The sequence below is a fragment of the Balearica regulorum genome, chromosome 12, assembly GCF_011004875.1.
Source record: "Balearica regulorum gibbericeps isolate bBalReg1 chromosome 12, bBalReg1.pri, whole genome shotgun sequence".
NCBI lineage: Eukaryota > Metazoa > Chordata > Aves > Gruiformes > Gruidae > Balearica > Balearica regulorum.
In genome coordinates, this window is record NC_046195.1 from 8,079,152 (window position 1) to 8,100,959 (window position 21,808).

The window sequence follows — 21,808 nt, forward strand, 5'->3', positions numbered from 1 at the left end:
AGGAGAGAGAAAATGTACATGTTGTTACTAGAAAAAAATGCTTTTCTGATAATGATAATTTTTCAACAAAATCTCACAGCACTAAAAAATTGTAAAATGTTGTATCTAATTTCTTGCCACTTGTTTTAAGTTTCAGCCACCAGAGTGTAAAATTTGTTTAGACATTGTAAACAACATTTAAAAAAGGAAAAAAAAATTATATAGATGTGACATAGCATAGTTTAAAAAATGGAAGTCCTGCTCAGCCTGGCTGTTAACCATTCATGTTAGTATATATCTGGAAATATCTGGAAATAAATTATTATCTGAGTTTTAATTGTACCATTTCAATTTGTACGATTTCTACTCCAAGACCCATTATTTACTAATTCCTCATAATTAGCAAGCTAAGCTAATTCTCTACCAATCTATAAAATAAGTCTTTGTTAAACAGAATCCAGCTTAAACATGAAATTTTATATGCTGTGTGGCAATACCTGTTTGCTATGCCTTTTTATTTCATTTAAAAAAACTTGCAAAATTTTGTTAACCAAAAAGGAATCTCCTGATGCTTCAGAGAAGTGTTAGTGAAGTGAGTTACTGTGACCTACTGAAATTGGCTATTACTTGGCATCAGCTATTTGTAAGAGTGATTTCCAATGCACGCATATATGTGTATATATATGTGTGTATATATATACACACACATATACAGTCATTTTGTGTAAAGGCCAACTGGGAAAAGGTTGGAATCATCTACCCCAGAATTTTCCCAAATACCCAAAGTGTGAACGTAGTGGAAATTGCACTGAAAGCAAGCCTAGAATTTGACCATTCCTTTCAGAAGTCCCTAGGTGAAGTTCCCACAAGTTATGGCCATTGAGTTTTAATGAGGAATTAATTTACTTTTCTAAAATGAAAGTTTAGAGACATACTATCAAATTAATTAGGCTTCATTCCTCACACTAATCTTGATGCAGACTATGTACAGGATGAAGATGAAGACCAATTTTGACCCATACAGTATTTATTCCCTTCTGACACTCTACTATTTCCTCTTTTAAGTCTCTATATATTATAGCGGAAATATGCTGTTGTGCCAAATTCACAAAAATAAATCCTTCAAGTAAAATAGCTTTTCTATTGAAGGTACAAGTGTTGCCCTGATGATTATTTGCTTTAGTATAGTATATTAGTATATTAATATAGTATATAGTATAGTTAACCTGTTTAATGCCATAAGATCAGCTTCTTTGAAAATCACTTCATGGAAATGATAACTAGGAATTCTATTTAGAAATAGATTGATGACTTTTTAGGAATAAATTAATGGTAATTTTGCAGTGAATGAAGCCACAAGAGAAGCTGACTTGTTTCCAACTTCTGAGACAGTTTTTCACAAAATAGAATATATTTTAGCTTGAGATTCCTGTTAATATAATTGCTCTAGTTGACTGATAGGATGCTGTTTAAACAATTCAATAGTGATGGCACTATAGTTAGCTATGGAAAACTGTAGGATTGCTTTAGGACGTATCTGTGTTCTTGTAGAATGGACAGACTGTATTCAAGGAAAAAACTGGCAAATAAGGATCCCTCTAAAATGTGTTGTTCTCAAGCTAATTAGATTGTAGGAGTGAATGTCTGGGCAAACAGTTTGTGTTGTGAAAGGGGAACTGAAACATTTTGCTTCAATGGAACTACAAGTAAGATGCAGCTACGTAAATACTTTTGTTCAGCACCAGGATGAGTGAACTCACCAGGAGTGCACTTTTAAAGCAAATCTCCGGATCTTACCATTGTTTGGTTCATATTGTGGAGTGATCTGGGACCACCCAAAGCAGATTCCTTGTAGAATTATCTCCACACCAAAACCTGCACTCTAGGAGAGTACCTAATGTGCTCCAGCTTGTGATGGGTGCTCATCCCCAGAACTAGACTAGAACCAGTCCAAAGTAATTCCCACCACTTCCCTCACACAGAGGCCTGTGGTGGGGTCACTTTGGTGTTTAACACCGGATGTCTCACTGTGCAGATCTGTTCTTATTGCACAGTAGTACTTTTTACAGTAGACATAATCTACATCTAATGAATGGTGTAGTTATGAGACTCTATAACAAGATGAATAGCTGCTAGTGGAGCAGAAATAGTTGTTAGACCAAATAAGAAATGCTTTTAAAGGAAGAAATAGCAGATTAAATAAATTTAGCTTCTGCTTTCTCACTCACTATATCCTTTTAATGTACAAATTCATACTGTCATGGAAGCTGAGTGAGACTATGGATTAGATATGAAATTCTTTGTTCTGTTTTCAGTATCTGTCACTGCATTGGACTAAAATGAAAGCAGAAAGAAAGTGTGTCTCTATTAATAGAATGTTGGGGCCTTTTACATGTTTATCATATTTGGGGTGTTTATTTTCAGTCTCAAGTGATATCTTTAATAAAAATTATTTTTAAAACTAACAAAGACAAAAGTAAAAAAATGTCGTATTGCTTTCAAAATTCCTTTGTTGGCATGCCATTTTCTATTACTTTCATTTGCGTTTTGCTGGTGTATTGCAAGCAGCGCTGACAGTCAGCCTTCACCCTAATAAAGGAGAAGTATTTTTATTAGAAGTTCTATTTAAGAACATGCATGTTTTATCCAACTACTTAACAATGCAAGAAACTTCTCAGAGAATTGCACTGTTTCTGTTGGGGATGTCAAGAGCGTAGCCTGATTCCATGTACTTGGTTGGGATGCTAAGAGTGTAGCCTGATTCCATGTATTAAGATGTTCAGGAATTGCCTTTCTGTTTTCTGACTTACTAGTCAGGACTGGAGACTGTGGGGAAAAGTCTGTATTTTTACAAAAACTAAATTATACCTGTTGTACAAGTCTCTCTTTGTCTCCTTCCTCTGATTGGATTAAGGAATAAACTTGATAGAAATGGGGAAGTCACTGAAGTTTGGATTACATGTGTTTTTTATGGAGTGGAGCAAACTGCCAAGAATCATTTGGTTTGAGCAGATCAAGAGAAAGCTGAGTGATCACGTAAGAATGATGCATTTAGGCTTTTATGTAACATTTCATCTGTTGCTCTTGAACACTCTTCTCCTGACTATAAAAAAAAAACCAACCTTGTTAAGAAAAGATTGTCCTATTTTATCAAGCATTTTGTGTTTGTATGACTCCTAATAGGTAAACTGAAAGTGAATAGAGAACACCACCAGTTTTGTTTTAAAAAGTTAAGGATTTGGAACATTTGGGTTTAGTAATAGTGGAAACTACAAACAATTCTTGCCCTTTAGAATCCTGCTTACCATCGTTACTCCATGATGAGAGGCTAATGATCAGTGTAATCACTTGTGTAGTGGCCCATATGTAAGTGATACATGGTAGATTAGATGAAAAAGGGAAAAGTGATTTTTCTGATAGAAAACTTTGCTAAGAGCAGTAAAGATTATGTTCTTCAGATAGTGAATAGTTTTGGTAAAGACAGACATTTGAAAGCATTATTTTAAAACATAACTACCTCAGCATTGTTTTCCTCATTTTTTCATAGATGATAAGGCAATATGGTTAGATAGCTCAACATTGGAGATTGTGTGAAAAACAATGTCTGGAATTCTGTAGTTGTTTGTTTTCTATGTACTACTTAATCCCTGCATTTTCTTGCTGTCTTTAATATGCTGACCTAACAACTGTTATGCTGAGCTAACAACTGTTGTTCTAAAGTATATTTAATGCCTTAAACATTTGAATTGATACATGCTAAAAAGTAAGGAAAAAGTTAAAAGATGTAACAGAAACGTATGGCTCTCAATTTAGTGAAAATGATGTAGCGATAGTATGAATAATCCTTAATAAGTGAAATCATGAGTGAAGCACTTATCAATGGTCATACTCAACTTAGCTGAGTTTTGTTTGTTTATAAATATGCATTATACATGTGGTTATTTTCATTTTAAACTTGTTCGGTGAAGCAGGGTAGTACACATGCCTTTAGTCTTTAGATACCAGAATCATGATCTGTCTTGTCATATTAACAGAAAGAGAGATTTTTGTGTGTATTTTTGTTTTCAATTCTTTAATTTTGGTCAGTTTTTCTTCTGAAACACAAGCTGGAAAACATATATAGTGTCTCCTAAAATAAGCACCATCCTCATTCTTTGAATCTGTCCAGCTCCTATTTATTTGGTAAATGAAACCTCTAAACACGCCTCCAAGGCACCCCAGGGTCTTATTGTACTATCAGCGCTTGGCAACCTTTACTTAACTTTGTGTAACCTTATAAATGACTTGTCAATGAGCCAACTGTTAGAATCATCACAATCAGACAATTTTGTTCTTTTCCTTTCTGAGAGTTTAGTATAAGTCAGCAATGCTTCTTCCTGTAGAGAGGTTTGTCTTATTGCATCCATGAAGGAGAGTGTTCCTGATACATTTGACATTAATTTCTATTACAGTTTTTAAAAGGCTTGATTTTAGTTACATATCTAGGGAATTAGTTCCAGAATTCCTGTTGTCCTAATTAGTTTAGCAGAATGACACAACTCAATGCACTTCCAGGCAATTATTTCACCCTTTAGCTGGTGGCATGATACTAAAGGAAATAGATCATGTGATTGTTGCGTTCCCAGAAACACACCTTGTTGCTGTGCCCTGGTGTCAGAAAATCAAGTGTCTCAGTAATGAAAACACTAGAAATGTGCATTGTTGCAAATTACAGAAAATGAGAGACTTCATTGGCAGCTAGTGTCACATCTCAGTTTGTGGCACTTCCTTTTCAAAAATTGGATATCACAAATAAAAAATCAGTGACCTTGATTCGTCTTCCTAATGGTACTCTTACCGAGGGAGTGAAGGTCAGAATTTTGATGCTATTTGTATATTAGTTTTAGAGGAAATATGTTGCTGTCTGCAGTGTAACAAAGAAAGTGGCTTCAAGAATGGGACCAGGAGGCTGAAGAGATGGATTCCTGTGATGGCACTAAATACTGTCTAATAGTACCTAGAAGCTTGAGGGTTTTTTGGTGTCTAATTTAAAGCAGAGGTAATAATACTGATCACGCTAAAATTGTGACCATTAATATTACCGATGCTGTGGAGTCGTTCTTTAAAATTTTGTTTGCACTTTAAGGATTGCATAAAGTCAAAAGGGGCTGGCTGACCATTGCAACCACAAAGTGTGATGTGTTGCATCACATGGGATTGATGTATATTCTCAGGTCCTTATGCCCAGCTCTGTGGTTTGACATTTGGCTGTGTGAAAAGTGCATTGCCAAGTGGAGCATGTGGTGAAGTTGCAGCTTCTTAGTGACAGACACAAACTTGAATGTAGCTCAGAGTGATACAGGCAGCCCCCAATCTGGATGTTAGCTGCTGTTAGCTTTCAGCTGGTGGGTCGCATGTCCAGCTAATGAAGAGCTGCCACTGGTCTAGCTGCACTGAGCTGGTCCTTGAATTTTTGCAAACATAGCAGCATTTATCCTGTGTTTCTCACTTTCTGCTTTTCACTTTTGCAAGGAATAGTAGTTGGAGATATGTCTTGCCCGTATCTTTAAGACTTTCCATTGCTGCCGGCTTCTTGCTATAGAGGATAGTGGCTTGTTTTTGGAGGTGAATCCTTTAGGTGCCAGGTTCCTACATATTAGGTTCTACAATAAATATTTTACTAGTTTCAATAATGTGTTACTTTTCAATTCCTGTTACAATTTTGCTTACTTTTTGTAGAAACTTTTTCTCCAGACTAAAGGTCATACTGCGGATTATTTTGTAGACCAAAAATAGCTGATTTTAACACATTTTCTTTCTGCCTTCTTTCAAATAAAGCCTTCTACTGCTCTGCAGCAGTGCTTTTTACTAATGAGAGCTATTGCCAGGCTGCCTTGTTATGGTACTTTTAGAAATGTGCCTAACGTACAAAAGTGATGGCTTACTGGGCTTTCATCAGTTCTTAGCCAGTTTCATGATTAGGATCAGTTTTTTATTTGGAGCTCTGTGATTCAGTTCAGGTCTGTCTGATTGTCAAAGGGGGGGCTACTCACAGTGGAAAAAATTCAGTTTTCATACAGACTTGTATTTAAATTCCTACATAAAACATTAACTTAACAGTGTTGTAACTGAGATGGGGTACGAATTATTTGTCTGTAATCTGCTAGAAAGTTTAAAATATAGCAACATTATAAGTAAGGCCAGATGTCTTCCTTTTCTCATTAAGATTCTGTTTAGACATTTGTAGAATTCTTTTGTTTTGCAACAGTTTCATCATATCTCTGCTTCTGTAGATCATTTGGTACATGGATCAGACATAATTTTACCAAAAGCCTATTCACATGCAGTAGACTTTTGTTTCTAAAGAGGAGCTATTTTTCTGATTCTTTCAAAGATGTTAGCAAATTCTGCACCATATTGAGTGCCCTTTGGCTGCAGGTAAAGAATTCAGCAGCTTGTGGGAGTGCTAATTAGAGCTAATAATAACTGCAGTGACCTGCCTTGGCTTTAAAATGCCTGACAGAAATTACCCTGTCCTTGAAGGACAGAGATTTTGTTTCTGTACATGTGTCTGATTCGGGATGCTCATGCCTTCGTGTTTCTGTGTTTAGTGATCACACACAATTAATTAAGTGGATGCTTTTGTGTGAATGAGAGAGAAGTGGGTGGCACTGGGGAATCAAGAGAAAAAAGGCAAAGAAATCTTTTAAAAATACTACACTAGAATTCCATTATTAGAGGGATTTCTCTTGTACGCTAAATAGCTTTGTTAAAACCAGAAATAATAATAGGAAAACAATTAGAATAGAAATTGGATTATTGATAATTAAACCTTTTCTCTCTAATTTTGGTACTTTTTCCATGGTTAGTTTGTTGAAATATGTACAGAGGGTCTGAAGGAAATGAAAGCGTTAGTTGGAGCAAGTACCCAAAAAGCTCTAAGGTATGAGATTTTTAGTTTATCTGGCTAGCAGGTTGCTGATGGTGCAGAAGACAATTCTATTTTCAAGGAGATTGCCCTAGACCTTTCCAATGTAAATATTATTAACACTAGCCAGAAAAAAAGTAATTACAATCTTTTATGAGCTGTTACTGGAATGATAAATTAGTTTTTTTTCTGACTTCTCTTTCTTTTGCTAAAGTGATTTTTGGAAATCAGTCGATTAAATTAGAGGGGGGAAAGGGTCTTTAAAATTCTAATAGAGCCAGGAATTATAAATAAAATCACTGCAGTCGTACATAGAAAAGCAAAGGTTAAATTCTGTTTTCTCCTATGCAAGAATTAGTGGAGAATGCTTCACAGAAACTGCTGGGATTACCCCAAAGTTTCAATGACGCAAATGACATCAGAATGTGATCACTGTAGTCTTTATTAGGATTTGAGAGGAATTTTTAGAAAAATCAGCAAATTAATATGCCTGGGCTGAATGTGAGAAGTGTCTTCCACTGTTTTGTCAGCTCCAATAATGCTGTTGCTAGTGCTTACTCCTTCGTAAACTGTATAATGTTTCAGTTTTTCCCAAATGCTATTATTCCTAAAGTAGATGATGGGAAGCCTGATAAGGTAGACTGCATTATTTTTTTTTAACTGAAGAGAAAAAAATTAAAATTACAAAAAAATAAAAGAGGCACTCAGTGGTTAGGGTCTTTAGTTCCTAACTAGACATTTGGCTTCAGTGCTGTCTGAGCAACTCTAAGCAGATTTCTTCCCTATCTTGCTGCCACTTACTCATTTCTGACCACCTGTAGTCCTCATCATTGTCCCACCACAGCTGGTCACTTAGTTGCACTGCGAACAAGATCAGGGAGCTGATCTAGCTAAAAAGTAGGATCACCAGGAAAAAATAGGATTGTTTTTCAACTGGATGAGTTTCCAAGCTGTTTTGCTACAAGCAGCTATACTGGCACAATGGAGAGGCTTAGGAAGTATCTGCAACAGTGGCTTGAGGCAAGGGCTGCTTAAGTTGTTAATGTCTCTAAGTGTGTGATGAACTACAACCTTTCCCTTTGATTTAAAAAAAATCTACCATCACTGAACACTGGTTAAGTACAAAACACAAAAATCAAATATTTGAGGCCTTGATTTTCCTCAGAGCTGGACAGATGTGGAATGTCACCCCTTGTCTTCTATTAATATAAATACTTGTTTTCCTTTTAGATTCTTAATTTGGCATAACTCATGTCCTTAGTCTCATTTTGGTTATACTGTTAAAGAGCATTCTAAAAATCAAAGAGCAAAGAATATTCACATTTGATTGCCTTATTCTAGTCAATTAAGCTTTCTCAGGATCACAGTTATGGACTGAGGGACTAACATGCTGCACAGCAAGAGGGAAAATGTTGGTTTACTGCATTTTCCAACTACCGACACCATCCAAGAGCTATACAATATACAATCAAGGTAGAAATTTCCAGGTAGTGTCAGCTCACAGAAAATCCAAGGGGAAATCTACTACCAGCTTTAATAAAAATTTATTTTTCTTAGAATAATTTAAATCATAATTAGTTTTACTTAAGGTAAATCAAACAATATTTTAATGAAATAAAGGAATATCTGAAACATGCAATCTTCCATCTGGAAATTTTAGGCATCCAGAGAGTTCTTTAGTACAACAGTTGTGTAGCTGTGTTTACTTTGAAAAACAAAAATACACGTAGTCAGTAGCTGAATTGTTACTTAAAGCAGATTACCAAGTCTCCAAGCACTTGTTAAAGACCCAGGACTCATTTGTTCAGATTACTCTGGACTTTGTCCAGAATGTCTAAAGAGATCGGAAGCAATGATGTTCTGGGGTTGCAGGGTGCTAAAAGCTGATCTGATGCATACGTTGTGAGAAGTCCTTCTGAGCTCAGAGTACCTAGTCCTGAATGGATGCAGTGTAACTCTCAGATGTCTGAAAATTTGGTTCCCATCTGCACATCAGGATTATCATATTCAAAGTATTGAAATCCAGAAGTGATCTTTTTTTTTTTTTTTTTTTTTTAGCCAGCGTAAGAACTAACATTGATACTTCAGAGATGGAAAGCAACTAATAACTTAAATTTTTCTGGTAGGCCGATAAATATCAGCTATTTGATGGTATTCAGGGGAGTCACTATTCATTTAAATGAATGGCTCAATACATCTCAGGGTCATGCAGTTATCCTCAGTGGAATTCATTGACTAGCACTTAATGTTTTGTAAAGGTGAAGATTTTTAACAGATATACACAATCATCATAAACTGGACTAGAAAGAAAGAAAAGGGCACAGAATCATAAGAGAAATAACAAACAAATCCAAAGTGCAAATCCTATGAATTTACTAAAATTCCAGAGATGGGTTTGGGAGAAAGGAGGTGTAAAGATTTCTGCTGGGTGGAATAATATGTCACAATCCTGCTTTTATTTTTATTCTCTAAGAACCTCTGCACTAATTGCGTTCATTTCTGCTACCTAAAATTCCAGATGTCAAGGTCTCTACACTCAGCAAATTACTGTTGTGTCCTGTCCCTGCTGAAGAATACAGTGTAGTCAGCAGCCCTTCACATTGCCACTTAATCTGAGCTATTACTTAGGGAGATTAAAATAGTAAGCAGCACAACTGTCTATTTTGGGAGCTGGATCAAAGACTGTAAGTTTTGTCCATTTGCTTCAGTTAAGAATCTCCATTGCATTCCTTAGAAACGCTGACACTACCAAGCCAGAGGGTGCTGAGAGAGATATTCCTTGGTGAAGTTGTAGAAAAGTTCCAGTTCCTTTAAATTAACATATTAAAGTAAAAGTTTACATTATGGTCACATCACATGTGAGAAGAGACCGAGGCTATTAAATGACATGCAGGAGGTTCCTCTCTGCAGGAGAGTGCAGGGATTGCTATTGGGTTGGAGGTAGAGTTCTGGCAAAGAAGAAAGGCACATGAAGTTTTTGGAACAGGTGAATCCTAAAGGTATCTGTGCCCTAGGAAAAATGTGGAAAACTCCCAGTGCTCTTTGTGGGATCAGCCTATTCTAGTGGTGTAGAACGAAGGCTAAAGATTGCCAATTCACGTGTAGTGAGGAAAATCTCATGTTTAGTACACAGTCTATGTATATTTGATGTTTTTTGAAATGGTGTTATTAATTGGCCAGGAGAATTCTTTCAGTGTTTCTTTCTTCTATACTGACCCTGATGTGCCCTAGAGAGCAGTATGTACAGGTCAACTGGAACCAGTTGAAATACTGTCTTTTTGGTGAAGGCAATGCCCAGATACTCTTACTTTTATATTGCCAGCTACTGTAGTATGCAAGCAGGCGTGGGGATAATGAAGTACATACTACCCAGTGTGATTAAAGATGGCAGAATTGCAATTGTAATAGTGAAACACAGAAGAGCTATTTCAGTACTGCACACTGACATATTTTGTTTAGGAACCTTTTCAGAGCTTTATTGAGTAAGCTATAGACAAAAATTTCTGATACAATCACCTCATTTTAGTATCTCAGCTTTCATGACTCTTTGATGCCAGCTACTAAGAAAGCAATGATTTGTTATGTCCCTTACAAAAAAACTGTTCCAAATTAAGAGAACAAGCTTTAATTTCTATTCCCAGCTAAGCAGAATGTAAGCATGATGGATAGAGAGCACAGTAGATTTTTAGATGATGTGTCAGCTGGCTTTCTGTGTAGTTTCTAGCACTGCAGAGGTCCAGTCACTAATGCTGAGTGTTTTATATTAATATTCTAAGTTCCCTTCTTTCTTTTAGGTCTAGACCCTAATTTTACAACCTGCCCTGCTCATTTTTGCACTAATGGAAGAGGAGGCCAGAGAATTAACTGTAATCTAGTCAGAGTTCCATCCGTTTCCTCTGTACTCTGGAGGGAGGAATGCATCCTGTCAGTTAAACTCTGTACTGCTTCTTGAAAAATATTAAAAAACTGCTTTGAGGTTATTTTCAAATGTCAGAGAAGACTCCATTTTTCTCCTGGTTGCAGTTGGTCCTTAAGTTGAACAGCAGATTTGGGGAATCCTGCACAGATACAGTCTGTGAAAGTCTTGTTCTTCATGGTGAACCTCTGCTCTAGGTCATGCTGCATCCAGCTTATTCTCATTTGCATAAACACATGAAATGCTATTAGGGCTGTCAAGTTTCTTGTAGTTCAGCTAGGCACTGTTGTGTAGGTGGCAGTCTATGTATTATCATAGACAAATTATTTTAGTCAAGATCAGTTATGAAATTGTACAGATATTTGAAAGGTCTGAAAACTGCTGACTCTCATGAATTGCAGAAGAGTGATGTTGCAGCATTAATAGGGACTGGAGTCTAGGATTAGACATTAAAACAGAATTTAAGTAGCTACTAAGAGCTTGATTCAATACCTGTAGAAGGCTTTTGGGATTCTTACATAATGTAATTCAGTAAGAAAGATGCATAGTTTACAAATCATGTATCTGGCACAGTAAATTAGAGGTTAAACCTTTTACACATGTCCTAAAAACATTGCTAATTGATATTGTTATTTCTTCCTCACAGTTTAGGCACAGTATACTGCTTCAGTAATAGTAATTAATTTCCGAAATGCAGTAGCTTTCATATCTTTCTGAAAATAATTATAGCAAATTTAAATAGTATTCATAAAAAAAAAAAATCTTTCAAAAAAGATCTTTCAAAAATTGGTCTTTCAGATGGGACATGCTGGTTTTATTCCAGAGAGCAATATGTGTTTAAACACTGTCCCCAGTCATATTTGATGTATCTAGATTTCTTTTTTGTCACTTCCTTTCTGTTATTTACCTGATAGCTATTTGTTGCACTTGGAGCAACACCACAAAGTCTGGAGGCCAAATAGGAGCTCAAATATAAACAGTATTGTTGGTAAAAGATTCAAATGGATTTTGCTGGACTGGGCAAGCAAATCAAAGAGGGCAGGGGAATGTCTGTGAGTATTTTTAGGCAACACTTCCTTTCCTGCAACCATGTTGTATTATCTCAGCCCCAGCAAAAGCTTTCGTTGGCTGATTGTAGTGGATATATGTAAGTGTGTGCAATCCTGTGCAGTGAGTGCTTCCTGAGAATATTAGCAAATGTAACCATTTTTTAAAAATTAAAAGGAACAATCAAGAAAGATGCCATAGTAATATAACTTTAAAAACAGTACATTTTTCTAGGAGGAGGGCTACAAAGTGTGAAAGTGGTAATTTTTTAACTTGGAACATTAAAATTTTTTTTTGCAAGAATTATAATTCATATTTGGCCTATTGCCAAAGCAGTGAACTTTATCACCCAGTCTTGGCATGTGCAGATAGATGGCCCCTTCTGTCTTTTTTGCCAGTTATTGCTTATGTTGCCAGGAAATCTTTATCATGCTGCTTGGAAGTGGCTGCTGGCCCATCCACCTGCTGCCAAGCTATTCCACTATATAAGGAGTCTGACTTAGCTTCAGCAAATAGTCTCTTAGCTCTAGCTAACATATAGAAAAAAGGTCACTGTGCTAAGGCCACCCTAGGGGACCATATGGTGTTATGAGCTACATCACCAATATTGTACTGCTGTTGATGCAACCCTGTTACGAACCCTGAAGCTCCACGTGGCTTGGGCATAACTATGTTTTCCAAAATGAAATGTACAATATAAACCTAGAGTGAACCAGAAAATAAGCAGAAAAGAAAAATGTTCTCTTTGATAACCAATGTTTTTATTGATAGTTATTTTCCATTAAAACTATATATATTAAAAAACAACTATAACCTTCTCTAGTTTGAGAGAAAAAGGAAGAAAATTAGTTAAGCAATTAGATTGTACTGCAACATTATCAAGAAATGTTCTGTATGTTCAAGTTTCTCAAGAGTTGTATGAGTTCAACCACTATTCATACAGTAGTAGTCAGAATGTAATGCCTAAGTTGAGTGAATTACAATCCTCTGGTGAATTTAACCTCCTCATTAAGATGTTCAGTCACTTGCATTAGTAGAAATACTGAAACTTGTTTCATGCATGGATAGTTCCTTTGTTGATTGAGTTCCCATTATTGTCTCTTTTCATGGGAAAAAGTAAAGGGTCCTCAATTAGTTAGACTATAGTTATATTTTGGACTCTGGTGAAAATTTATGTCTGAAATTATATTTGTAGATTTTTTCCAACTGCCAAAAAGAAGAAGAACTGGTTTAGACGATAGAAATTTTGGTAGAATTCTAAGACTCCTGAGAGCATGGCAAATGCGTACAGATATATTATTTCTAAAACACAGCCACTCAGAAAATGGCAGCAAATACATTTGTAGAACTTTTCCTAATAGAGAAGGAACAGAGAGCTTTGGGACAGGTATGTCATGGAAGCACAGCTGGAGTTTAGGACATGAGGACTTTAGGATACATAGGGTCTAAGTGACTGGAAACCAGACTTACTTAGTTTTGCTGCTCATGGAAGTGCTCATCTTAAATTCAGCCACCCATCAAACCATGGTTTGTAAGTAGTGCACAACTTATGAGATAACTTAATTTGTCTACCTGAGGAGAGTGGAAGGCTGAGTGTGTTCCAGTTGAGTTTGAATTTGTAATTGGACATTTTAGCCAAGGAGTTTTAGTCGGAGGAACAGATTACTGTGCCATTCTGTCTCATGACAGAAATTGAGCTGGCTGTCTTATCTTTCTGTCTGTACTAGAAAATTATAATTTTCTCTCAAACTAGAAGTAAGACTGGATTACTAGTATCCTGTGAGCTTGTTGGCTTTAGTCTGTGTTCTTTTGTCGTTTAGTATAAACCCAAATCACACAGCATTAATGGAAAGTTAAGGCACAGATTATTATTATACTGAATATGCTTCGTGGAATTAAAAGGAAGGTCTTCTCTACATTTTTAGTATTTATTGTAGACTTTAAAGAAATGTTAGATAGTAAAAGCGATATTCACCTTCAATGTCAAAGGTAACCATCTCATCACCTTAGACTGTTGTTCTCTTTCTCTGCAGTTTGAATGGCTTTTGAATCTTCTATGTTGCTTGCATTTCTAGTAGTTTTTCAGTTTCAGGTAGAAATTATTTTGGTAGTTTTTCAGATCTGATATGGTATACTCCATGTACACTGCATTTTACTGAGGAATTTTATCTAGGCTTTGGAGGATTTGATATACCCAACATATCTTTTATGTCTCCATAATACAATTGGGGAATAAAGAAAACATAACAACTGTTCAGATTTCTGTATAATCTGTTCCCATGGTCTATGCTATAATCTTAAGCTGTTAGCACTGTAATACTTAAAACATAGCAGAATTGGTCGACAACTAAGATGTTACCTTCTCTTTTGGGCAAAAAAAGGGCCAGCTCGGCTGCCAGCTGTGAGACTGTCAAGTAAAAAGTGCTAGCTCAACAAGATGCATTTTCATGTCAACTACTGGATAATTCTCCTCTACACAATGAAAAGGAATAATGGAATATATTCCCACCTAGTTTTTTGTTTTAAGGAGAAGAATCAAAATAAGTAAGAGCTTATGTTGAATATTTTTCACATGCTTTTAGAAAGAATCATCTTGGCTCAACTTCAGTGATGTTGTTTCTTAGGTGTTTATTTCTGGTCTTTTTCTTTTGCCAAAAGATGCCAAATTTCTTTCCTGCTATATAAATATACAAGAAAACCATGGCATTTCAGAAACACTCTGGCTTTTTAAGAACCACCTCTGTGTGTGTGTGTGTGTGTTAAATGTTATGTTGTGTTTGCTTGGTAATGCAGTCCATCTTATTTTACATAATTAAGTATAAAATAAGTACCTATAATATGTATTTATGTACATAACAAAAGGATTTAGATACGCCTATCTACAGTTATTTACCTGCCACAGTCTAATTCCTATAAATTCTTTTTTTGTAATGTAATTTCTTTTACTGTGTAGGTGGATAGAATGATACAGAGAAAATTGAAGCAGAGTGTTGTTTATTTGCTGGGTACAAATAAATGAGAAGGACTTTTACATGCTGGTTGCTCTTTTAGAGGATGGTTCCCTTATAGGCAATTGCTCGTGCTAAAATTACATGCCAGACACTCTGCTTTGAGAAGGTTTTATAGCTCCTTATAGTTATACTGTTCATTACTGCAGTTCCCGCTGAAGCAAGAGCAAGCAAACTCCAAGGTAGAAGGATATTCAGGTAAAATACATACTATGGTCACTGAAAGCTGTTTCCACTTGACAGCGTTAAAAGGTCTCTCATGTGGGGCTAAAAACTTTGCTGCCCTTCCTTAGTGAGGACTAATGCTTTGCTAGCACTCGTTGAGAAGTGAAATGGGGAAAAAGACTCCTTGAGGTTACTAGGTGTGGCCAATGCACCAGAGCTGATCTGAGGAAAGGTAGAACTAGCTGAGCTATACTGATGAATCAAATGGTAACATAAATAAGGCTAAGTTTCAAGAAGTATGAATTATATTATCTTCTGGACAAAGCTGATGTGGCTGAGGTTTGATTGGGGAAGGAGAACAAACAAGGGAGTGAAAGATGCAGAAATATACATTTATGTAAATGGATTGTTGGAATTAGAGTTGCACTGATTTAAAACTGGCAGGAGATGAGGATCTGAGTTCAGCATAATGCAATATCAGGGCCTTTAACCTTGTGACTACTCTCTGTAGCAGTTCTTCTTAGGCTGTAGAAAGCCTCTAAAATAAAACACAGTAGATTTGTTTGCATTTTTAGAAATGTACCTGCTCTGCTACTTAAATCAATCTCTTGCTTCAACATACTATGAACTAGGTGTATCTGCTAGTGCTGATATGACATGTGACCTGTGTTTTGTGGCTGCAGAAGCAATGAGCAAACAAGTGAAGTCCGTTGACATAGGAGTACTAGGTCATGAGGGGAAAGGGGGATGGAGAGAGTGAAGTGACTCACCTTGCTATAAATGGTGCCACGGATAGTGGGAGTAGGAGAATGTGAGCTGGCATAGGGCAAGACCTGTGACTGTAAAAGAATGGGGGTGCAGTGACTTCCTCTCTCTGCCTTGTGTTTGTATCTAAGATGAACTGAATTTTAAGCACACAGTGGATTCTGTATAGATCTAGACAAAGATGATGTGAAACTAAAATTAGTGCTCTGATTTTTGGTTCTCTCAAAAATATAGAATTTAGCAAGCTATTTAGAAACTTTGATCAAGGTTCAGCGATTCTAAAGGATGTGCAGGCCTTGCTGCCTGGTAAACCAGGCCAAGTTATGGCCTTAATTGAAATTTATAGTTCTAAATGTGGTTTAATTCAAGGATTTTATACTGTTCAAAATAAAACCCAAGGGCAAGTTTAATGTGCAGAATCAAAGAAAGGTGGTCCTGCCTCCTGTAGATTGAAATCACTGTGCCTGTTACATATAAAGCACTTTTATAGCAAATGGTTTCTAAAATTGTTAATACAAACTAACATAAATGCAAAACACAGCTACTGAAAGAGGCCATGCTTCTGTGAATGTGCATGTCTGTCTTTGTTTCCAGCTAAGGAGAAAGCTACATTTATCCCCTCCAGACTTAGAGTATTAGAAATGCAGTTAGATAAGAAGGAAAACTAATGCTTGCTATGTATGTCTCAATGATGAAGGCAAACATGAAATTGTCGTTGTCAATCACATTAGAAAGGCTTTAAGAAATGCAGTTGTGTGATGCACTGTCATGCTTGGCAGTCACATAGATACTGACATAATGTGCAGTGTCACAAATGCATAGAAAATGTTTGTACAACCATGTAAATGATAAAGATCCTCTGCAGTACTTCTCTATAAAACATACTGCAGATGCGTCTCTTTCGCTCAAAGATATTCATCACACTTGCGGTGAAAGGCAGCCTACATTTGGCAACTCAGAAAATGAAAGCTTAAATGCTATCAGATAGCTAGAAATTTTTATTCATAGTAGGAGGATGTATCTATTTTATAGAATACTTCCAGCCCATGATGATTATAACTGATATCAGTTTGCTGTATATTTTCAAACTAATACATTTTTAAATTAGCTTCAGCAGAAGTTTTGTTAAAGGTCGGATTACCTTAAGCCTATAGTCTCAGAATGTGTTGATTTCCACTGAGAAATGTCTGTTGTAATTACAGTTACATTTTCCAATAAATACAGTTATAAGTGCCATATTTTAAGGGAACATAACACTCAAACCCCAAACCCCAACATGTTGATGACCAGTCAATACTACTTAATTTTTATAGCATAAACACTAAAAAAAATAAAGTTCATGATCACTATTTATGTTTGATAGGATATTACCTTTTTTCTTTCCTCCATATGTATTTGCTGTGGTGATGATACAAGAAAGCAACAAAAATGAGAGAAGTTGCAAACTTTTCATTTCTTCTTTCTCTGAATGAGAGCTGGGGAATGCACTGCTAAATTCTGCCAAGAGATGGGAAAAGGAGAGAATTATCAATGCTTTGCAAGAAATTATTTGCCCATTAATCATTAACCTTGAATTCTCCTGTCCACTGCTCCAGCCTTTCCTTTTATGGAAGTGAAAATGGCATTTACTGGTGTCCAATCTCTTCCTTTTTATTTTATGCCACTTGTGACAAAAATAATTTGGATCTGGATCCTCCTACCTTGCTCAACAGTGCTCGGCTCTGAACACAGCAGACTTGGGGGTGTTTGTTCTCTGAAATGCTGCTAAAGGCCATGGGTAGGCAGCTTCAATTTGGTTGGTTAACAGCTCAATCTGAACACATTGCAAAATAACCGTACGAGCTGAAGGTTAATCTAAATATTTCATTAACATAGGCAAATTCCTGTAAGGGAAACATCAAAATTCTATATATAATAAAAACTCTTATTTCAGTGATAAAATTGGTACCAGATTTTGGATAATTGCAAAATGTTTCCTTTGAGTGAACAATTTTTATCGCATAAGAAATTTACTAATGAAGCACAATTAACTAACATCCCTCTCCACTTCTGGTAAAACAATCATAAGGAAGTGTACGTAGTAAATGTAGGAGTTATTTCAGAGAAAAAGTTACAACTAATATGGTATGTTTTATATTGAAAATCAAAGCAGAATCTTAATTACAGCAGTGTGCATAAATACCACAATGAATAGGTGTGTACTGCAAAGTGTGACAGGGCAAAAAGTACTCTTGGGTAGGCAATAAGTATTACCACTAAGTGGGATCTCACACACAGGCAGGACCAAATGCTGTCCTCTGGGCCTTGTTAGCATCAGTCTGGAGCATCATAGTTTTCCCACATCAGTCAATGTTCTTGAGACATACTCCAGCCCATTTTAAAGGAACTAAGAGCCAGTTATGATGTAGCCATGGCAGCCTTAGCATGGGCTGCAAATCAACCTGCATCGCCACTAATCATTAGATTGCCAGCTTATGTGGGTTAATAGTGCCAACCTCCATCGCTACCTGTGGACCTGAGCTAGTATATAATTAGCCAGGTAGGTCTATATGACACTTGTATGCTTTGACAGCATCGCGGAATTTTCCTTAGCAGTAGGTCTCTGGCACAGTAAACTTTCTTCCAGGTTCTGAGTCATTAAGAAACCCTCATGTGCCCAATAGGGGGTGATAGTGTAAATTATTTGCTAAACTTAATTTGTTAAGGATTCACTGTTAATAGTAGAAAATGGAGACAATATTTTAAGAATTCCAGAACTATCTGTGTCAGACTAAACAAATGAAACAGTGCTTGTAAACTTGAAAAAGTGTATTTTGAGTATTCCGTGATCCCCAGATTTTTATGAAGCCTCTTATCATAATTACTAGATTTAGAATGTGTGAAATGATAGCCATACCATCCCACCCTGAGGACTTTTTCATTGTTCTATTGTTTATATAATTAAGAACTGTTTTAAAGTGCCCCACCTAAAAGATTTTTCTCTCTTTTAGAAGACAGTAAGTTTCACAGGACCCATATGCCATAGCAGAACTGGTATGTTAGACTCCAAAAAAAAAGTATTCTCAGCAGGGAAGCTCTGCTGTCATGTTTGATGCATTGTTTTGGCACGCAAGAGCTTGCTTCATGGAGAGTGGCCCATGGTGCTGAATGTTGCATGAATAAAGGAGAAGAATACAGATCACTTTCTTTCCCTGCTCACTCCAAAGAGCTTCAACTCTAGGATACAGCAGGCAGCTAGAAAACTCTACAAGCAATCTCTAAAGTCATACCAGTCACCACAGTTGGCAGTGATCTTGGCACACCAACATCTAAAGAGTTGTCCAGATTGGTTGATCAGGGTGTTTGTGAAAGTATAGTAATGAAGAGGAAATATAGAAACTGAGGTGATATGATCAAAATGACTGGCTGATAAATACTCTTCACAGCAGTATTTTCAATGGATGTGAGCAAGAAAAGGATTTGCAGTAATTGAGACAGGAGATAGAACTTGGACAAGAATTTAGGCTGTGATGGTGGACAGGAAATGCTGTATTTTAGCAAAGTTAACACTGGTGTGATTTAGCACAGCCTTGCAGCGAACTCAGAAAAATGTAAACTGATGATGTTGTGAAGATTACAGTACTGACTGACAGGTTGAATGATGATACTAGCCATAGTAATCAAGAAAGTAGAGACCATTTAGGGGAGACAGATTATAAACTCTATTTTCTGCAGACAGGAAATGTTCTGGAACAGGGTTGTAGATCTGTCAGGTACAGAACAGGCTGTTGGATCTTTGTGAGGAGATTGCCTGGAAATAAAGACTATAGGGATCAGTCTTTGGATTTACTTCTCACTAGAGAACCCATGTAGGAAATCAGAATGGCATTATGAGTGTCTTATGAAAGAGTACTTAAAGTGGTAAGAGGAAAACTGGGAGAAGGAGGAGTTGCAAAAGGAGGAGGAACCTGCCTTCCTCCCTGCTGTCTGCAACACTTCATTTGGCAATCCTGCATCAGTCATTGCTGGTATTAATTTGTCTTTTAAATGTTGAGAGAATATCAGCAATAGTGGTGAGAGCACTAAGCAGTGTTGTGGGAATAATTGTACAGCATTTGAATGAGAGATTCCACAGTGCGTATTCAAGATGAGTTTATGTAGCACAAAATTGCATGCTATGGCACATTAGTCCACAGAGAGCAGATGCGATTATGTTCTGGAGGACGGAGTTGTTCCCAGTGGCCTCTATAGCATTGTCATACAATGCGTTTTTGGAGTGTGGGTTTGTTATGGTTTTTTTTCCTAGGTCTCTTCTCCATTTGATTTACGTGAGTAATTCTGATTACCTTTATTATCCACTCAGAAAGAAAAGAATGGCTCTCCTGCAATGTAATGAACGTTAGAGGTAGAAGACTCCTGATAAATAATTTTCCTGTGAATCCAAATATGGAAATCATAACCTTTGCCATCCTTGACATGTTTATCTGGTCACTTGGTGAAGTTACTTTGCTTGAGCTGCTCGCTCTCAGCTTGGTTAATTGTTATGTTTGTATAACATATGTAATATACTATGAATATATAACCTAAACTGTTTTAGGAATTAGTTCCTTATATAAAAAGTATAACAAGAGTTTTTGGTATACCATGAGAATAGAAAAAATGGAGACAGGTATTTGTCAGAAGGGACTGTGCAATAGCTACTCAGTTACTTGCTGCATGTTGCATCACATAGTGAAATGGCATTTTTTTAGCCACATTTGAATCTGTATGAGGTGCAGTGAGTGGGAGCTGCAGTATTCTGGGTGAAAATCATTGCAGGAAAAAGAGGATTCTCTGGAAAAAAGAGAATGTTCTGCATTTTCATATTAGTCCACTGTTCAACCCTAGAGAATGCTGTCTGAATTAAACTGGATACTTCTCAGACACTAATAGTTGTCTGCTGGTCTGCCAGGGCAATATGAGCTGTAAGACTGCTCTGCTACAGTTCTGTGCCACTGGCAACAACAAAGTTTCCCAACAGCTGAATACAACACAGGTACTAGAAAATCAGGGAACAGAAATCTCAGGGACTATAAAGAAAGCTGGGAGATTGATGTAGGAAAATGACACCTGGAAGCATGCAAGCTACACTGTGTCCTGATGTGACTTTCAAGAGTGAGTGGAAGGTTTATTCTTTAGGGTTGAGTATCTTTGTTACTCCTGGTCTGGGTAAGGCAGGTGGATAGTTTGGTATTTGCAAGAACCTTGATACTTAAAAAAAAGTCTGAAATAAAGTTCTTAAATTTAAGATTTAAACCTTAAAATTTAAAAGATCCATTAAAAAAAAGGTAATTATTCTTCTACCAAATGAGTAGATCTGATCTTTCTTTTCCATAACACCCAGCATTTGCACATTACTTCATCTTCCACATTTGAAATCACTTGTATCTACTGCAGTGATCTAGATTTTTTTAAAAATACTAAATTTAAAAATAGATAATCCAAACTGCTCTTCTATGGAACAGGTAGAACACATGTTTTGTATTGCATGGAGGCTAGTGCTTTGCCTAATTTACATGAAGTAGAACCTCTTCTTAAACACACAGTGTCCAAAAAACAAATTTCTAGCTTTTGTTGCTGTGTTTATAACTAGTTTGCATATACTGTAAGAGGGCTTGATAACCTTCTGTCTTCTGCTAGAGATGCTGCTTGTACAACATATACCCAGGAGGTACACTCTTAATCAGAATCCCCATCTGCTTCTTGACTAATGTTCCAATTATAGTTAGACCTCTTGCACATATTCACATCTATAATAAAATTGATGGTTTCACTATTGAGAAGCAGCATGTGACTAATGGTGCATTGTACCATGCAAGCTTTTGCTTAAATATATCATTCTAATCAAGTTAAATAAAGGAACACAGAACAGAAATTTGTCATACAGTCCTGTTTTTTTTCCTGAGACCACACTGTTCATCAAGATGGTTTTCAATCACCTGAAGACCAATAACACTGTAGTACAAGATGTTCTTTCAGGTTTAGAAGAGATTTTATGGGCCA

The 21,808-nt window shown here is 36.5% G+C and overlaps 1 protein-coding gene across 5 annotated transcripts in view; it reads right to left on the reverse strand.

Annotated features, from left to right (window-relative positions):
• Window positions 1-21,808, reverse strand: part of LIPC (lipase C, hepatic type) — an 80,437-nt gene that overhangs the window by 39,025 nt on the left and 19,604 nt on the right. For 2 of the 5 annotated variants that reach the window (XM_075765019.1, XM_075765018.1), the window contains exon 1: window positions 17,159-17,395. In XM_075765019.1, coding sequence (XP_075621134.1) covers window positions 17,159-17,176 — 18 coding nt within the window. In that variant the 5' untranslated portion in view covers window positions 17,177-17,395. Of the gene's footprint in view, window positions 1-17,158; window positions 17,396-17,487; window positions 17,538-21,808 lie in introns of those variants that run through there. The other 3 variants (XM_010305432.2, XM_075765020.1, XM_075765021.1) reach the window with 3 other exon arrangements.